Source organism: Labeo rohita, chromosome 10 (assembly GCF_022985175.1).
Source record: "Labeo rohita strain BAU-BD-2019 chromosome 10, IGBB_LRoh.1.0, whole genome shotgun sequence".
Taxonomy (NCBI): domain Eukaryota; kingdom Metazoa; phylum Chordata; class Actinopteri; order Cypriniformes; family Cyprinidae; genus Labeo; species Labeo rohita.
Window position 1 is genome coordinate 12,671,155 of NC_066878.1, and position 16,315 is coordinate 12,687,469.

The following is a 16,315-nucleotide window of genomic DNA, read 5'->3' on the forward strand; positions in this document are numbered from 1 at the left end:
CGAATTCCTCTCACTTGCTCATTCTATCAAAGACGTGGTCAAGTAAGACTGTCGAGAAGCTCCTTTGACTAAAATGCGTCCCTTCGCCATCCTTCTGGCCCTTGCCAGCACAATATGGCTTTCTGAACACTGGGGAACTGCAACCGTGGTTGAAGACTTCAACCATGTGGAGAGATGCAAGGAGTCGCTGTATATGGGCACCCCTCCTCGAGGCTTCAAAGACAGCAGGCTCAAGAAGATCTGCCAGCGCTACGCTGACAAACCCAGATACGTGACTCTGTATGACTCCAAAAACCGTATCCCAGTTTACTCTGCGTACACCTTCAAGAAAACAGAGGGTGATCGGCGTGTGGACTATCCCTGGATGTATGAACCTCAGGTATGAAACAATTTACTCTTAGAATAAAATGTACAAAAACTCTCACTCGGGTGGTACCCTTTTAAAAGGTACTACTATGTACCATTCAGTACCTTTAAGGTACTAATATAAACCCTTGGGGTAAATAAGGTATAAAGGTGTAGCTTTGAAAGAGCACCTCCAGAGTGACAGCTTCTGTATCTTTTTTTCTGAGCATTTGAGGACTGGTTTTCTTTGTTATGACTGTAATGATGTGTTGACCTTCTTCCCAGCTTGCAGAGCTCGATGGGAATGGGAACATGATGCCGTTCCCCACCGGATACTTACACATGAAGTTTGAGGACAGCCAGGCCGTTTTGGATGACTACTCCGATGTAGTTTTGTACGAAAGAGGCCATCTGAATCCAGACCAGCACCAGTCAGACCCCCAGGACCGAGCGGCCACCTACACGCTCACCAATGTCGTGCCAGAAATTCGTGAGTTTAACATTGGACCATGGCGTGAACACGAAGAGCGCATTCGCGTGCGCCTCAACAACTTCTGCCGGGGCAGAGCCTACATTGTGACTGGGGTTACCACTACTGGAAACATGATCAGACGCAACAACCAGGACCGTGTTGGCATCCCTGAAGATGTGTGGTCTGCCTACTGCTGCACCGAATATGACCGAAACGCACCACACAACATACGTATCCGCTTTCCGACCCAAGCAGCCCTTGCCAAGAACGCAAAGGAGGGGAACAGAGTCCAAGAGCTCACCGTGCAGGATCTGGAGAGATACCTGACCAACAAAATGGCCGTGGACAAGAACTTCCAGCTGTTCTATGATAACTGCAACTCACCTTCACCTCTTCCTCCCTACCTTAATTATGTCAAATGATCTTATTTACCTTTAGCTTATAGCTTTGGTTGTGGTTTTCGTTTTTCTTGCTTTCTTCTTTTCTGTAGCTTCTCTATGTATTTCTGTACAATTTTTAGAAAACAAGTTGAAATAACAAGTCTTGTAAGTTCTGCATAATGTTAAATTTAGTGGTTTGCATTGTTCTACACTCCTGTTTATATGTTTGGGGTTGGTAAGATATTTTAAAGAAATGATTAGAATTTTACTTTGTTACAAATGTAATTTCACAAATGTATCGGAGTTGCATCAGATGTTTTGAACATCGATAATTATAAGAAATGTTTCTTGAGCATCAAATCAGCATATCAGAATGATTTCTAAAGCATCATGTGACACTAAAGACTGTAATGGCTACTGAAAATTACATTTTAAAACATTAAAATAATAAAAACAGTTATTTTAAATTTTAATAATATTTTATAATGAGTGTTTAGGGTATATTTGATCAAATAAATGCAGTTTTAGTGAGCATAAGAGACATTTTTCAAAAAAAAAAAAATCTTACTGACCCCAAATTTTGTTATAGGCCTATAAAATACGATTTAATTCAATAGTCAATTTTAAAAATATTTAAGAAAATATGTCATGTTATGGTGGAAAATGGTGATTGTCTAAGTAAAAAAAATTCCCTGTCTATTTCTACAGTTATTTTATTGCTTTTACCATTATGCTTTCATTGCTTTTTAATCATCCTATGCACAATTATGACAAACTGTCTTAGTTTAGACACACATGTTAAGTAATTCACTGATACTGAAGTTTTAGGTTGTGTTTAAGGATAAATAAATCGGTTTGGCTGGTATAAAGATGTGTATGAAGATAAAACTAAATAAACAAACAAAATCTGTCATGCTTTTCGAATCCTTTTTGGGAGATTTTGTTGTTTCAATAACCTTGACTGTTATACACATCAATAAAAACCTAAAGGAATATTCTAGTCGAGTTTCGTCATTACAACCACATATGGTTCACTTAATGACAAATCATTAATATCAGGCATCATTTTCAAATTAATAAAAAATTCTGATATTTAAAAACACTGGGTGAAGGTGTTTCTTTTATCCTTTTATCAATGTTCAATTGATAGGTTTTAACATTTCAGGTTTTGGTCATTATAAAGATTGAAGAAAAAATAATTGGCATGATAAAAAATGAGAAGAGGACATGAATTTGAAAAAGTGTTAGCTCGTGCAGATTTGCAATGACAGGTTTATAGAAGGCCTTGAAACCCACAAAAGAAGGACAAAACTTACTAAGATGGTCAAACAAGAATATTTGCCACATCCTGGTCATATTCAACCCAAATAACCATCTATGAACTATATTTTCCCTTTAAAGCAACATAAGCTTAAAGGAATGTAAAGGTCACACAGAACAAGTCTTCAGTGGCTGACCACTGCAATGTGGAACATTCCTTTCATTTTTTTTTTATTCCTTTCAAGGACATAATCTAATCTTAGAGAGACACAAATGACAAAGGATATGCAAATTCCACAAAGCGAATAAGGCTGCATAAGTCTTAACTCTCTCTCTAACTCATATTCTGCTTCTCCCTTGTACTCCTTTCTGTAAATTATCTTTGGTTGATATCATTACTGGTGATTGTAATTTTGTTTCTATTCATAGTGCCAGAAATGGTGCAACATCACAAGGGAATAATAAATGTAATTCTTTCTTTGCTACTACATTGTCTACAGGATGGGAGTACTATGGAGTCTGGAAGACTTTGCAGATACTGCCCAGTGTAAACGATCAAAGTCCCCTGATCCCAGACCAGCAAACCACACTGACAAATCAGATGCCTTTTAACTAACACTTTACCTAGAGATCACGAGGGCCAACTATACAACATTAAAGCTGCTATAAATTATTCAGAAGGAACTATTGCTAAAAAAGACCCCGGGGTCCGGCCCATAATCCATGCATGAGTAGGGCAACCTATTTCTACAGGTGTAACCAAAAGCTACATGGCTTGCTGTATTTTGGTATTCGAACACTAGATGGTAGTGCTGTCAAAAGAAAGAAAAAAAAAAACATTAGCTAAAAAAACCTTTTTTTTTTGTTGTTTATTTTATGTGTACAGTCGCCAAATACAAGTGCTTCTAGGAAAGTTGAACAAGTTTGCCCTCAAACGTGAGACCACTGTCGTCACTCCATTAAACTCTGAATGTATATTGAGCAACCTAGTGAATGCCAAACACAGCACAGACAGAACAGCGAGCCCTGGAATACTATCAAGGACACAGGAGGAACAGGGTCACGCAAAAGTCATACGGTCCATGCGTTGAGCTCAAATCTGCGCAGTCTGCAGTAACCACAGGGTGCAAAAAGGAACACAAAAGTCGCAATTAAGGATTTAAGAACATTATGCATTATAAAAATGCACCTTGCGAATGCAAACGTTTTCAGGTAAGCTAACCTTTTTCTAAGGGGGAGAGATTATTGTAGAAATGTTTGCGATGTATTAATAGGCTACTCACGCTTGTATCCGTGCCATGTCGGTCAGACAGTTCTCTGCGTATTTGTCCCTTGTTACAGCTAAGAATTATCATTTTATATAAGCAATTTTATTTGTGTCATTTTTTTAAATAATTGCATCTCAGTCCAAGATTTGCAATATAGTTCAGGTTTATAAATAACACATTATATATGATATAGTTTTTCTCAGGCGAGTTGCATGTTCTAGAACATGCCATCATGACCAAAAATTTCTGCTATGTCTTTGTCCAGCACCAGTATGTCACCTTTGTGATATATGTGACCCTGGACCACAAAACCAGTCATAAGGGTAAATTAAAAAAAAAAAAAATAAATAAAATGCAATGAGATTTATACATCATCTGAAAGCTGAATAAGCTTTCCATTGATGTATGATTTGCTAGGATAGAAAAATCTGTTATCTGAGGGTGCAAAAAAATCAAAATATTGAGAAAATCGCCTTTAAATTTGTTCAAATGAAGTTTTTAGCAATGCATATTACTAATCAAAAATTAAGCTTTAATATATTTACTGTAACATGATTTTTACATGATTTAACCAGTCTTAAGTCGCTGGAGTACATTTATAGCAATAGCCAAAAATACATTGTATGGGTCAAAATTATTGATTTTTCTTTTATGGCAAAAATCATTAGGAAATTAAGTAAAAATCATGTTCCATTAAGATATTTTGTAAAATTCCTACTGTAAATATATCAAAACTTAATTTTTGATTAGTAATATACATTGATAAGAACTTTATTTGGACAACTTTAAAGTTGATTTTCTCAATATTTTGATTTTTTTGCACCCTCAGATTCCAGATTTTCAAACAGTTTTATCTCGACCAAATATTGTCCTATTCTAACAAACCATACATCAATGGAAAGCTTATTTATTAACCTTTCAGATGATGTTTAAAACTCAATTTTGAAAAATTGACCCTCACGACTGGTTTTGTGATCCTGGGTCACATATATTCTGAGTGATTCTCGCGTACCCTCTTTATTCATTAATAACACTTTTAGCAGTTAGCAGGAGATTTTCAGAGCGCGTGGTGCGAAGCAGTGGCTGCTGAAGCCACTGAGGATATATTGATGAATGAACTGTTCTAGTTCACTTGAGTCTATTTTGTCATTCACTGAATTCCCTTTTTAAACGCGAATCGAATCCAGCTGTGAAGGCATTTCTGTGGTTGAACACATAAAACGAATAGGTATCTTTGAGTCGATGTTTTCAGTCTGAGGGATGAATGAAATAAACAAAGGAGTCATCTTGTTCATAACGAACTAAATGAACCAGTCATCTTATATCAGTAAAGGAGCTGAACTAGCTGATGATTTATCACGTTTAATCAAAATGTCGGGAAAAAGCTTGAAAGTGTGAAAAATGTCATGAAGAAGACTTGAATTAACCATTTGCGTTTTTTTAACGAATCGGTTGAGTGAACGATTTAATGACTCACTCAATAATTCACTTGACATCACCTACTGTAGCCATCCAACCTGCAGGAAGTGTCGCTGAACGCTTCAGTGGATGAATCTTTTTAGTATAATGATTCTAAAGAATTGAGTCATTGGGATGAATCAAAACCCCTCAACACTATACTGGACTTCCGTGGCTCTCCCATGCAGTTATATTACTAAAAGAGAAGCTGTGTCATGCTATTTAGAGCGGTGACCTCAGTATGAACAGTGTCAGTGACATAGAATGACGAATCGGATGACGTGCTTTTATCCTGGAGATAAAGAAATGACGACTTGTCAGAGGTCGAAGGCTGATATGATACACTAACGCACCCTCTGAAATGTAGCATTTGACCTGAACTGTGTGAAACAAACTTAAAATAGATCGCTGTTTACTTTGTCAGTAGTTGTGTACAATGCAAATGAATTACAAATGAATAGGCGGCTCGCCGGACAGGGAGCCCCATGGGTAGCGTGGCCGAGCGGTCTAAGGCGCTGGATTTAGGCTCCAGTCTCTCTGGAGGCGTGGGTTCGAATCCCACCGCTGCCATCACTTTAAACATCCGGTCTAATACCAATGCTTCAATGTTGTTACATGTTGGTAGTGTGAATGTCTTAATTCCAAATGAAATTCAAGCTTAGACTGAGGTAAATTTTTTAAATAAACAATATTGTGAACCCTTCCACATGCATTTACACTGAGTATTTGTAATAAGAATGTTTATTTGTCTGTTTAGGTCTGGTGTCAGTTTTGATGGTGTTTGTGTGGCTGGGTGGAAACCAGGTCTCAACCCTCCGACCGATCTGTGACCTGAGGGTTCTGGACCACTTTGTACGAGAAGCTCGAGATTCTGAAGTCATCATGGTGAGCTCTCTATGTGCTTCACACAGAATGATCAGGGTATTCTCAGAAACATAACTTCATCTGTTTCTTTTCTCTCAGCGAGGCTGCAGAGGAGGCTGTGGAGTGATGAAATCCTACTTTGTTCCTCTGACTAGTGTTGACTTTGCTGTTTGGGAACATATAGATGTGAGCACTGTGTTTAATATAATATAATAATATACCCTACTCAGTTGTATAATATATATATACAATTCTGTCATTAATTACTCACCCTCATTTCGTTCCAAACCCGTAAGACATTCATTCATCTTTGGAACACAAATTAAAATATTTTTAATGAAATCTGAGAGCTTTCTGAGGCTGCATAGACATCAGTGCAACTACCACATTCAAGGCCCAGAAGGTAGTAAGGACATTGCTAAAACTTTTTAGAGTTTTAGTAACTTTTGTAGATACTTTTTAGAATGCGGAAGAGAAGAAACTGTTGAATGAAGTCATTATTTTTGTTTTCTTTTTCACAAAAAGTATTCTCGTAGTTTTGGAAAATTAAGGTTGAACCACTGATGTCACATGGACATTTTAACAATGTCCTTACTTACTGTCTGGTCCTTAAACGTGACAGTTGCGTTGCTGTCTATGCATGGTCAGAAAGCTCTCTGACTTCATCAAAAATATCTTAATTTATGTTCCGAAGATGAACGAAGGTCCCACGGGTTTGGAACGACATGAGGTTGAGTAATTAATGACATGAAATGAAATTACATTTTTGGGTGAACTATCTCTTTGAAGCCATTGTATTACGTAGAAAGCATTTAGGCTCATTCACAGTATAAATCTGTGTGTCCAGGTTCATGGACAGGCCATGGAGGTCCAGACTGGTCTGTCTCTTCTGGATCAGGCCCTAAATAATGCGATGAAATCAGTGAGCAACTCTCCTCTGGCCAGTGCACTGGATAACAACATCAGTAACATTCACAGCCTCGGCCAGATCCTGCACAGTCTTGACTTACAGGTGTAGTGTTGTAACTATGAGCACATGTGTCTGTCACAGCAAGGTCTATTCTGACAGTACAGACTATTCTGACATTAACATCCAGCCTCTTTTCTAATTTGGCATTCTGGGAAATTGTGCAAACGTGCAGCTCAGTCAGTTTACCCTTTACTTCCCCTCTCTCTCTAGTTTGGCTACAGTCAAAATGACGGCATGATTCTGGGAAGCGCTTTTTGTTTCCCCAAAGCTTGATAGTTCAATGACTGTGAGTTGAATTTTCATGCCATGCTGTACTGTGGAGCTGCATGTATAAATAAAAAAGTAAAAAAATTATAATAAAATGTTAATTAAAAACAGTGGCATAAACCTAGATTCAGCATGTGTATGTCTACTGCAGAATTGATTTTATTACATTTTTCCACTATAGTAAACCAAAGTTCCAATATACAATCAATTGCTTTTTTCTATGAGAATGAATTGAAGGATGCATCAATACAGTTGAGGTCAAAAGTTTACATACACCTTGCAGAATCTGCAAAAAGTTGCTTTACCAAAATAAGAGGGATCATACAAAATGTTATTTTTTATTTAGTACTGACCTTAATAAGATATTTCACATAAAAGATGTTTACATATAATCCACAAGAGAAAATAATAGCTTACAGTGTGCAAAAATGACACTGTTTTTTAATATCGTGTTGTTACCTGAATGATCCATAGCGGGGTTTTTTTTTTTTTGTTTTAGTTGTCCATGAGTCCCTTGTTTATCCTGAACAGCTAAACTGCCTGCTGTTCTTCAGAAAAATCCTTCAGGTCACACAACTTCTTAATTTTTTCAGCATTTTTGTGCATTTGAACCCTTTTCAACAATGACTGTATGATTTTGAGATCCATCTTTTCACACTGAGGACAACTGAGGGACTCATATGCAACTATTACAGAAGGTTCAAACGCTCACTGATGCTCCAGAAGGAAACACAATGCATTAAGAGCCAGGGGTGAAAACTTTTGAACAGAATGAAGATGTGTACATTTTTCTTATTTTGCCCTAAATATCATATTTTTTTTTATTTAGTACTTCCTTTCAGAAGCTACAAAAGATACTTACATGTTTCCCAGAAGATGAAATAAGTTAAATTTACCCTGATCTTCAGCTCTTAATGCATTGTGTTTCCTTCTGAAGCATCAGTGGGCGTTTTAACTTTCTGTAATAGCTGCATATGAGTCCCTCAGTTGTCCTCAGTGTGAAAACATGGATTTCAAAATCATACAGTCATTATTGGAAAGGGTTCAAATACACAAAAATGCTGAAAAACCAAAGAATTTGTGGGACCTGAAGGATTTTTCTGAAGAACAGTGGGCAGATTAATTGTTCTGAACAAACAAGGGACTCTTGAACAACTTTCACTAAAACACACACACACACTTTTTTTGTGAATTGTGGGGACTTTCCATAGACTTCTATAGTTTTTATACTGACCAAATGATATTGTCTATCCACTAACCCAAACTTAACCCTAAACCCACCCCTTACAGAAAACATGTTTGCATTGTTACATTTTCAGATAAACATCATTTACTATTTTTAATCATTTTTTTTTTACATTGTGGGGACCACAGGCCATGTCAAAAATTTCAGGTTTTACTATCCTTGTGGGGACATTTGGTCCCCACAATGTAGCAAGAACAAGTACACACACACACAGCTGTGGATCATTCAGGTAACAACACAGTATTAAGAATCAAGTGTATGTAAACTTTTGAAAATTCAAATTTAACTTATGTAGACTATGTGTAAACATATTTTATGTGAAATATCCTATTTAGGTCAGTACTAAATAAAAAAATAACATGCATGTTGTATGATCCCTCTTATTTTGGCAAAATATTTAACATTTTGCAGATTCTGCAAGGTGTATGTAAACTTTTGACCTGAACTGTATCAACTAACAGAACCATTCTCACTGTACTAAAACATAATGAATCAGGCTTGAAATACAACATCACAGTACAATACACTTAAATTGGGAGGGGAAACTAGCTTAGTAGCCAAAGCTGTTAACAGTAGCTTTGCTTCATGTATTGTGATTTTTATGAGGCATTCCAATCAGATTTGAGAGCTGCAATCTATCCATTCTAGAATTTTCGGGCATGATAAATTTTCCCTAATGAGTTCGTTCTGTTTCCACAGCAGGCCAGGTCCACAGTTCTTCCAGATGATTCAGCTCCTGCCAGCGCACAGACACAGGAGGTCTCCTCTCTCCCAGAACTTCTGCAGGTGCAGAGCAGTTTCCTGCGAGGGAAAGTCAGACTCCTGCTTTCAGCTGCACCAGCCTGCCAACGGCAAAACAGCTGATGCGAGCTCAGAGGAGCTTGGGAACTGTTTACAGCAGTCACACATACACAAAAACCGGGACAAGAACACTTGATTGTGACACATTACTCGATCCTAAATCTTAAAGAGCTTATGCGTTCCAGGTGTCGCTCCTCTGCATTCGAAAGCCTGCGGTCATGTGCAGAGCGAAAACAGCAGTGACACCTTGACTTATTCAACAAGGCAGAAGAACCTGCAGAGGAACATTTCAGAGCTCACAAGTGGACTTATATCGGTGTTGCGAACAGCTTGTCTGGCTGTATCCAGCCACCTGGACTACAGTACACCTGAGACACTTTTATGTAATTATATTTGTATGTTTTCTACAAATCCATGAATTGTGCTGCTATTTGTTAGTTTTTAAGCAGGCAGTGTGCTGTCTGTGTACGCGTACTACAGGACACGTCCCTTGCGTAGTTTAACGGCAGGACCAAAGGACTTTTTAGGGTTCAGCAGGGTTTACCACGTGAACACAATGCTGTAGCATGAAGTATGCTTCCATCTAGAGGACAAAACAGGAAGTTTAAATGAAACTGTAAGTATACAGTAGACACATCAGGACATCTCCATGCAAATAAGGAGACAGGTTGTCAGTATGTTTAATAACCTTTTTTAATGTTGTCCAGTTCAGATACACAACATACAGTGTGTAGTAGCCTGTATAGGAAATAGAAATATGAATTTTATTCTTTAGACCCGTCGCGGTCATACAGTCCCCTCATCTCAAGCCTTTTTTACGTTGCTGAAATTCAACAAAATGAAACTCAACAGGTGCAAGTCTTTTTTTGGCGACCAAGCATTAATACTCAACAGTTGTGTTTCTCAGTATTTTTTTTTCTGCATTTTTTTTTTCGTTAAATCCTCTATAATACATAGGCAACCCAGACAAAAAGTATCACCACGTGTGTCTGGTGAGAGTGTGCTTTATATGTCTGTCAGTTGCCGGTAGAATCATCTCTCCCTTTATTTTGTAGAAAAATATGAACTGTTTAAATCTCTACTTTGAAATATATGCAGCTCAAATTCACAACAAAGAGATAAGCCAGAACTCTGTGGAATCCCACCCCCACTCCAACAAATCTCCAATGGTTTGGGTAACATTAAATTTCTAAGAACTTACAACCAGGTAAGAGAAAACAAACACCCCACAGTGTCATTTAGTCCACTGAAGCGTAATGAAGAACACCCAGGAGAATGACTCAAACAGCAGGCCTCTCGGAAAAAAAAAAACAGGGCTGACTCAAGCGATTTACATCCTACGAGGAAATAAAACGAGCTTCTCCACATAAACTTTCTCATTTAACTCTCTCCAACAAAATATTCTGATTAGGCCCTGATCGGTTCCACCCTCCGTTTTTCAAACGAAACAGAATCAGATGCAGCCGGCGACTCTATTGTCCACCGCATTGTCGGGTCCTGCAGCAAATTTGAATTCCAAATGCAATTACTCTCATCAAGTGCGCTCATTCTTGACTCAATATATTCTCTAATGTGGAATTCGCTCCGTTTCCGCTTCCCTCAACATTCATTACGATTTAATGTCTTTTGTCGAAAAGAAGCTTTAGTATCTGTAAACCTTCAAATGAAAATCTAATAAGGGTCTTCAGAATCGTGGGTGTCGGGATGTGATTGGCTGAACGAGCTTGCACCTGTTTTTACAGTGGATACGATTGGCCGTGAACCCAACAATAAACAAAATATTTACAAAGACCATGTCATCTCTTACACTTAGAAAAATGTACAGTTTGCATCTTGTGTTTTTCGCCATGGCATGACAGAGTGGTCTCGTGTGTTTTTCATCCACCCACCGACAAGAAACTCCAAAAACAAGACGACGAGAGAACAAAAAATGGATGAGATGAAATCAGTATGCACAGTCGTTTGCATCATGGATCGTAAATGTATATTTAAGTGGCGTGAGGGGTGACGCCTCGTCCGCTGTAGCGCGGTACGTTTAGGTTCAAACCTGATGCGCAAAGCTTCCAGAGTCAGTATCCAGAGGCCACATCTGTCCTGTTCCTCACATGCGCACACGTCAACGCAAACCGCCCGTCTCCCGCTTCCTCTCGGCCAGATCGTTCTTGGCACCCTGAAAGAGAGATTTCGGAAAAAACGCGTCGAGAAGGTGAGAGGTTGAATCAGAAGGTCTTACGGGGACTTGTGACAGGGCATATAACAAGATGTCCGCCTGATGACAAGTGAGCTCAAACTGAGATAATCACTCAAAGGTCAGTGTCAGTGAGGGGGAAGAATGTTCTGGACACGTCATGAGCTCTCTTGGGCTCTGGATAAAAGAGAGACGGAGAGACTCCAGCTGTGTGGGAACGGGCGCAGGTGTTGATCCCGTCGCTCTGGACGTCCAACTCAGCAGAGTCCGAGTCTTTACGGAGAAAAGGAGAGAGAGAGAGAGCGACACAGTGAACGTTCCTTAACTCAATGTGGCGTAATGCGTGGGTTACTACGGAGGACTATACGAGCGGAGAGAGAGATAAAAGGGATAAAAAAAGAAGAGGAGGGGATCGTGGATCTGATCAGTCCTTCTCAGTCCGGGAGATGAGCTTTATCGTACGGCTTCCGTAATTATAAATGAAAAAAAAAGAAGGGAACTATTTATCCTCTTTATTATCGTCAAGAATCAGTTTCATTTCCGGATATGACCATGTATCTACAGAGGGAAAAGAATCTCCAAATGAAGTGCACAAAATATAGCTGATGTAAAAAAAAAATAAAAATAAAAAATAAGACAGAGAAAGAGAGAGAGAGCAAGAGAGAGAAGACTGTTGCAGAAAAAGACAATAAAAAGACAAAGAAAGAAGAGTCTTGAATCTCGAATGTCCATTTTCCTCTTGAAAAATAAATCATGCACATTTCCCAAAGCGCAATCAAGATATAAATTTAATTATTCTATATCTTTTTCTATAGATATTTGTAGTGTTGTTCATTTCTCCCCGTAGGCAAATAACAGTGACAGTGCAAAACAAAAAGCAAAAAATCAACATAAAAAACGAGAGAGAGACCAAAGAAAAGAAAAACAAATTTGGCACTTTTTTTTTTCTCAATTCTGCAAATTCCTTAAATAAATCCAGTTCAGGTGATTCTCTCCACGTCCGTCCACTAGACTGCGTCTTATTGGACGATGATCACAGTACTTGGCACAAGAATGCTGGTAAAAATTAGATAGTAGAATCTTTTTTTTCATTCATAGCCTTATAAGGTTATCAATAATACATATTTTACACGTATGTTTTCTTGATTTATAAAACAGTCCGAAGTAGGAAAAACTGTTCTTTTTTGGGGACTAGAAACGGCTACAGCAGAGCAAAAGACTGTCGGGGAGAAGAAAAGAAAAAAGGGAAAGGTGGCAATGAAACAGGGAGGGGATAGCTGCTGTATTGAGTAGGGAAAATGGCCAACATTTCTCCACCCAAAATCTTCTCCAAGAACGAGAGGAGCAGGAAGAGTAAAACAAGAAAGAACGGGAGAGAAAGAGAGTGTGCTGGGAGTGGACTTAAAAAGGTCAGGAGCAGTGTTTTGGACAGTATCCGTGTAGAGCACCACTCTTAGTACCGGAGGTCTGTGTTCCTAAGCGTTTGGGGGGCCTGATCCCCTCAGAGGGGTTACTATACTCGTGTGGTGGAGTGCTGGTGGGGCAGGGCGTTGTTGCTGTGCCCAGCACTTGGTGCAGGAGCAGGGGGATAAGTGTTGAAGGCATGGAGAGGCTGCATGCCAGTGATGGTACTGGGAATCATGGAAAGGGTGTTAGCCGTCATAAGTGGCACGTCCTCGGGTGCCCGTCGTAGCGCCAGAGTGTAGTCCGGCGGGCACACAGGGGGTCTTAGAGGCTCCAGGTCGCCGTGTAGACCACGTGGTGGAAGAGGCGTGCCATGGTCGAGCTCCACCCTCTGCTGCTTCATTTGCAAGGACATTAGCTCCTCCTCCTGGCTCAATGCCAGGTCATTATGGGGCGGAGCCCCCACAATACCGACGCCTGTCCCTGCCCCACGTTGAGGCGAGAGGCGCCGATGGCGCCGTTGCAGCAGCTCGTGCCGTTTGTCACGTTTATAGTACAACGCGGCAAACGCCAGCATGTTGAGGAAAAGCAGTGACGCGCCCACTGCTACCGTCACGCTCAGCTCCGTCGAATAGTCCCGTGTGTTGCTCGGGAACGGGAAGCGTTCAGGAGGGTGTTCGGAACCTTCGAGGTCCGGGTCGGGCGGGTAGGTTGAAACCGTGGGGTGGCGAGTAGGGCGGGTGCCGGGACTCTGGGCCGTGCCCTTCCAGCCTGGCCGGTGTGGGCCGCCAGGTGGCAGTCGAGTGGTTGTGGGGTTGTAGAAATCCTCATTAAGGGTGTGGAGGTGAGGAACCAGCTCAAGCCAGAAGGCAACTTTGTTGGCACGGTAATTATCCCGGATGCGAGGCTTCAACCCGATGTGGAGGTACTGCTTGTCTTTCGAGCTGAATTTGGTCCAGATAACTTCCTCGAAGCGATTGGGCTTAGTATGGATGAACTTGGTATCCTGCGGTACTGGAATGTTCGGATCCCTGGGAAAAAAAAAATATTAAAAAAACATTGAGAAGAAAATACGAAAAAGGAAAAGACAGAACTGCATTTGTATTCTGGTCTCACTAGGTGAACAAATTCTCGGACAGATCAAACTCTCACCCCGTCTTGGCGAAGTTGGTCCAGTATGTCATCACCACAGCACTGAGCATGACATCGTTCTTGGAAAAGTTGCAGGGAAACAGATCCGTGGCGCCCACCATGGGAACACCGAACACGTACGGGATCTCGTCGCCATGTGCCGCGTCTGCCCACTCGGGTCGTGCCTCCGTCTGGCAGTGGTGGTGGAAGGTGTAAAAATAAACTGGGGACTGGAACTCGGCATGCAGCTTAGCTGTGGCCACTGCTGGCGCCACCCACTGGTGGTCGGTAAAAAGCGCAAGCAGAGTTTTACGCCGCATGTCACCGTTATCACGATCAGCCCAATCTGTGTACATGAACTTTATAGTCTCCCGCAGTATGTCTTTACCTAAGAAGAGAGACGAAGAAAGAAAAAGATGGATGTTGGATGCTGAAAGACAGAGTTGGTTGTCACACAAAGCAGGGCACCTTGACCTAATACAGGAGACAGTGAGACAGAAACACCCAAGGTGAGGGGTAAAATTAGACTGATTACCTTGAACAACCGCTAAAAGAATGTGTAGATGTGTATGACAGTATTGCCTACAGAAATCTGCGGGACTGTCCTGAATGGCACAATTGATGTGCATGTAATACTTTTCTCATTGCACACTTATGCACAGATGTCATAGATCTTCTTTGGATCTCAAAGTAAACCTCCATTCAGTGCCTGAATAGAAACACTACAAAATCGTTTGCATTGTGTTGGATATGTAAATATGACAAGTGATGTATTTTCAATCACTGCATGCAACTCAGAATAATTTCTTTGATGTTCTGCTGGTAGTGCAAGTGTGTATGGGTGTATTAATGAAACTCACCATCTGGGTATCCGTAGAGGTTGTCTACAAAATTTGATATGGTGTAGTCGAAGGAAGCAGCTGAAATACCATCCTCACCCTCGCTGTCATCTACAAATTTCAACCCTTCACCCTGGTTCACCCCCAACAGGATGTCATAGTTCAGGAACTCCCCCTGAGGACAACACACAAATGTCACCCACTGTATTCACTTTTGCTCATTAACTGTCATGATTAGATTCTCAAGCACTCTAAACTCTGGGCCTCTGCAGTGTCTAAAATCACACCTGCTGCATGAGGATCTCAGGGTCATCGGGTACAACATCTCCGTCCACCACCGGTCCGAATGCGATGTGGTAGCGTGCAGGTTGGATATCCTGATCCACCAGTTCCCTGAAGCTCTTCCTTCGCAGACAGTCCACGAGATCTGCAGTGTCGCTGTAACTGCAGCCCACCTTCTTGGCTAGGATCTTGGTGTACATCAGAGGCCGGTAGTTCACTGACCAACTGGATATGGCGGAGCCACTCTGAGCAATGGCCCTCTGGAACAAACCTGAAACCAGGGCCAGTTACAAGACAATGACTAAGAAAAGTCAAAGAGCAGGCTATAATGTGAGTGAGTCAATGTGGACAGAGTGTGACCCATGACCATGAGCAAGATAAAGCCACTGAATATCTTGTATCATCACAAAAGAAAGGCCACTGAAGTTCCATCACAACAAATGCTTTTCAGTCTGGTTTCTTAACTTAAGAACACAATATTGACTTCAGAATAGAACAGAACACATTCTAACTTAAGAACAGAATAGATTCTTAAAAGATTATTAAATAACTCACCCTCATGTCATTCCAAACCCGTAAGACTTTCATTTATCTTCAAAAATCAAATCCGGAACTCAAAAAGGATACTTTTAAGGAAATCCGATAGCTTTCTTTTTATTTTTGGGCCTTTTTCATGCATTTTACCAGACAGAACAGTAGAATATGATAGGAATCCATATGGTGGAGAGTTGGGAAAGGGATTGGCAAAGGACCACAAGTCAGGATTTAAAATCAGGTCGCCAGAGGTGCAGTTGCGCTATGTGTCTATCAGCACCGACATCTAAAAGCTTTTTGTCCCTGCATAGACATCAACACAACTACCACGTTTAAGGCCCAGAAGGACATCATTGAAAGTCAATGAGACAGTGGTTCAACCACTGTTTAATTTTATGAAGCTACGAGAATACTTTATGTGTGCAAAGCAAACAAAAATAACTTTATTCAACAATTTCTAGTTGTGTTGCTGTCTATGCAGGGTCAGACAGCTCTCGAATTTCATCAAAAATATCTTAATTTGTGCTCCAAAGACGGACGAAGGTCTTACGGGTTTGGAATGACATGACAGTGAGTAATCAATGACAGAATTTTCATTTTTAGCTG

At 40.4% G+C, this 16,315-nt stretch overlaps 3 protein-coding genes and 1 non-coding gene across 5 annotated transcripts in view; 3 read left to right on the forward strand and 1 right to left on the reverse strand.

The window, feature by feature from the left end:
* Positions 1–32: 32 nt before the first annotated feature.
* Positions 33–2,250, forward strand: LOC127171603 (endonuclease domain-containing 1 protein). The gene is made up of 2 exons (XM_051120352.1): positions 33–379; positions 631–2,250. Exons 1-2 carry the CDS (start codon positions 74–76, stop codon positions 1,237–1,239), a joined length of 915 nt encoding a protein of 304 aa, XP_050976309.1. The 5' UTR covers positions 33–73; the 3' UTR covers positions 1,240–2,250.
* Positions 2,251–3,477: 1,227 nt separating this feature from the next.
* epob (erythropoietin b) lies at positions 3,478–10,012 on the forward strand. Of its 2 annotated transcripts, none has more exons than XM_051121845.1 (5): positions 3,478–3,669; positions 5,941–6,068; positions 6,147–6,233; positions 6,895–7,059; positions 9,230–10,012. In XM_051121845.1, the coding sequence occupies exons 1-5, from the start codon at positions 3,654–3,656 to the stop codon at positions 9,392–9,394; spliced, it is 561 nt and encodes a 186-aa protein (XP_050977802.1). In that variant the 5' UTR covers positions 3,478–3,653; the 3' UTR covers positions 9,395–10,012. The 2 variants fall into 2 exon arrangements, with proteins under 2 accessions (XP_050977802.1, XP_050977803.1); XM_051121846.1 differs by having other exon boundaries at positions 9,233–10,012.
* Positions 5,672–5,753, forward strand: trnal-uag (transfer RNA leucine (anticodon UAG)). Its single transcript has one exon. It is a non-coding gene; the product is annotated as a tRNA-Leu (tRNA).
* The window catches only part of nlgn2b (neuroligin 2b), a 103,823-nt gene continuing 97,514 nt past the window's right edge, over positions 10,007–16,315 (reverse strand). Inside the window, exons 7-10 of the mRNA XM_051121840.1 lie at positions 15,181–15,446; positions 14,915–15,068; positions 14,076–14,442; positions 10,007–13,954 (exon numbers count right to left, since the gene is read on the reverse strand). Coding sequence (XP_050977797.1) covers positions 13,033–13,954; positions 14,076–14,442; positions 14,915–15,068; positions 15,181–15,446 — 1,709 coding nt within the window. The 3' untranslated portion in view covers positions 10,007–13,032. The remainder of the gene's footprint in view (positions 13,955–14,075; positions 14,443–14,914; positions 15,069–15,180; positions 15,447–16,315) is intronic.

Excerpts from the sequence above, each read along its gene's own strand:
- LOC127171603 (XM_051120352.1), top strand. The coding sequence starts at position 74 with ATGCGTCCCTTCGCCATCCTTCTGGCCCTTGCCAGCACAATATGGCTT. Across the intron at positions 380-630 it reads CCTGGATGTATGAACCTCAG|CTTGCAGAGCTCGATGGGAA; the intron begins GTATGAAACAAT and ends CCTTCTTCCCAG.
- epob (XM_051121845.1), top strand. Across the intron at positions 6,069-6,146 it reads GAGATTCTGAAGTCATCATG|CGAGGCTGCAGAGGAGGCTG; the intron begins GTGAGCTCTCTA and ends CTTTTCTCTCAG. Across the intron at positions 6,234-6,894 it reads CTGTTTGGGAACATATAGAT|GTTCATGGACAGGCCATGGA; the intron begins GTGAGCACTGTG and ends CTGTGTGTCCAG.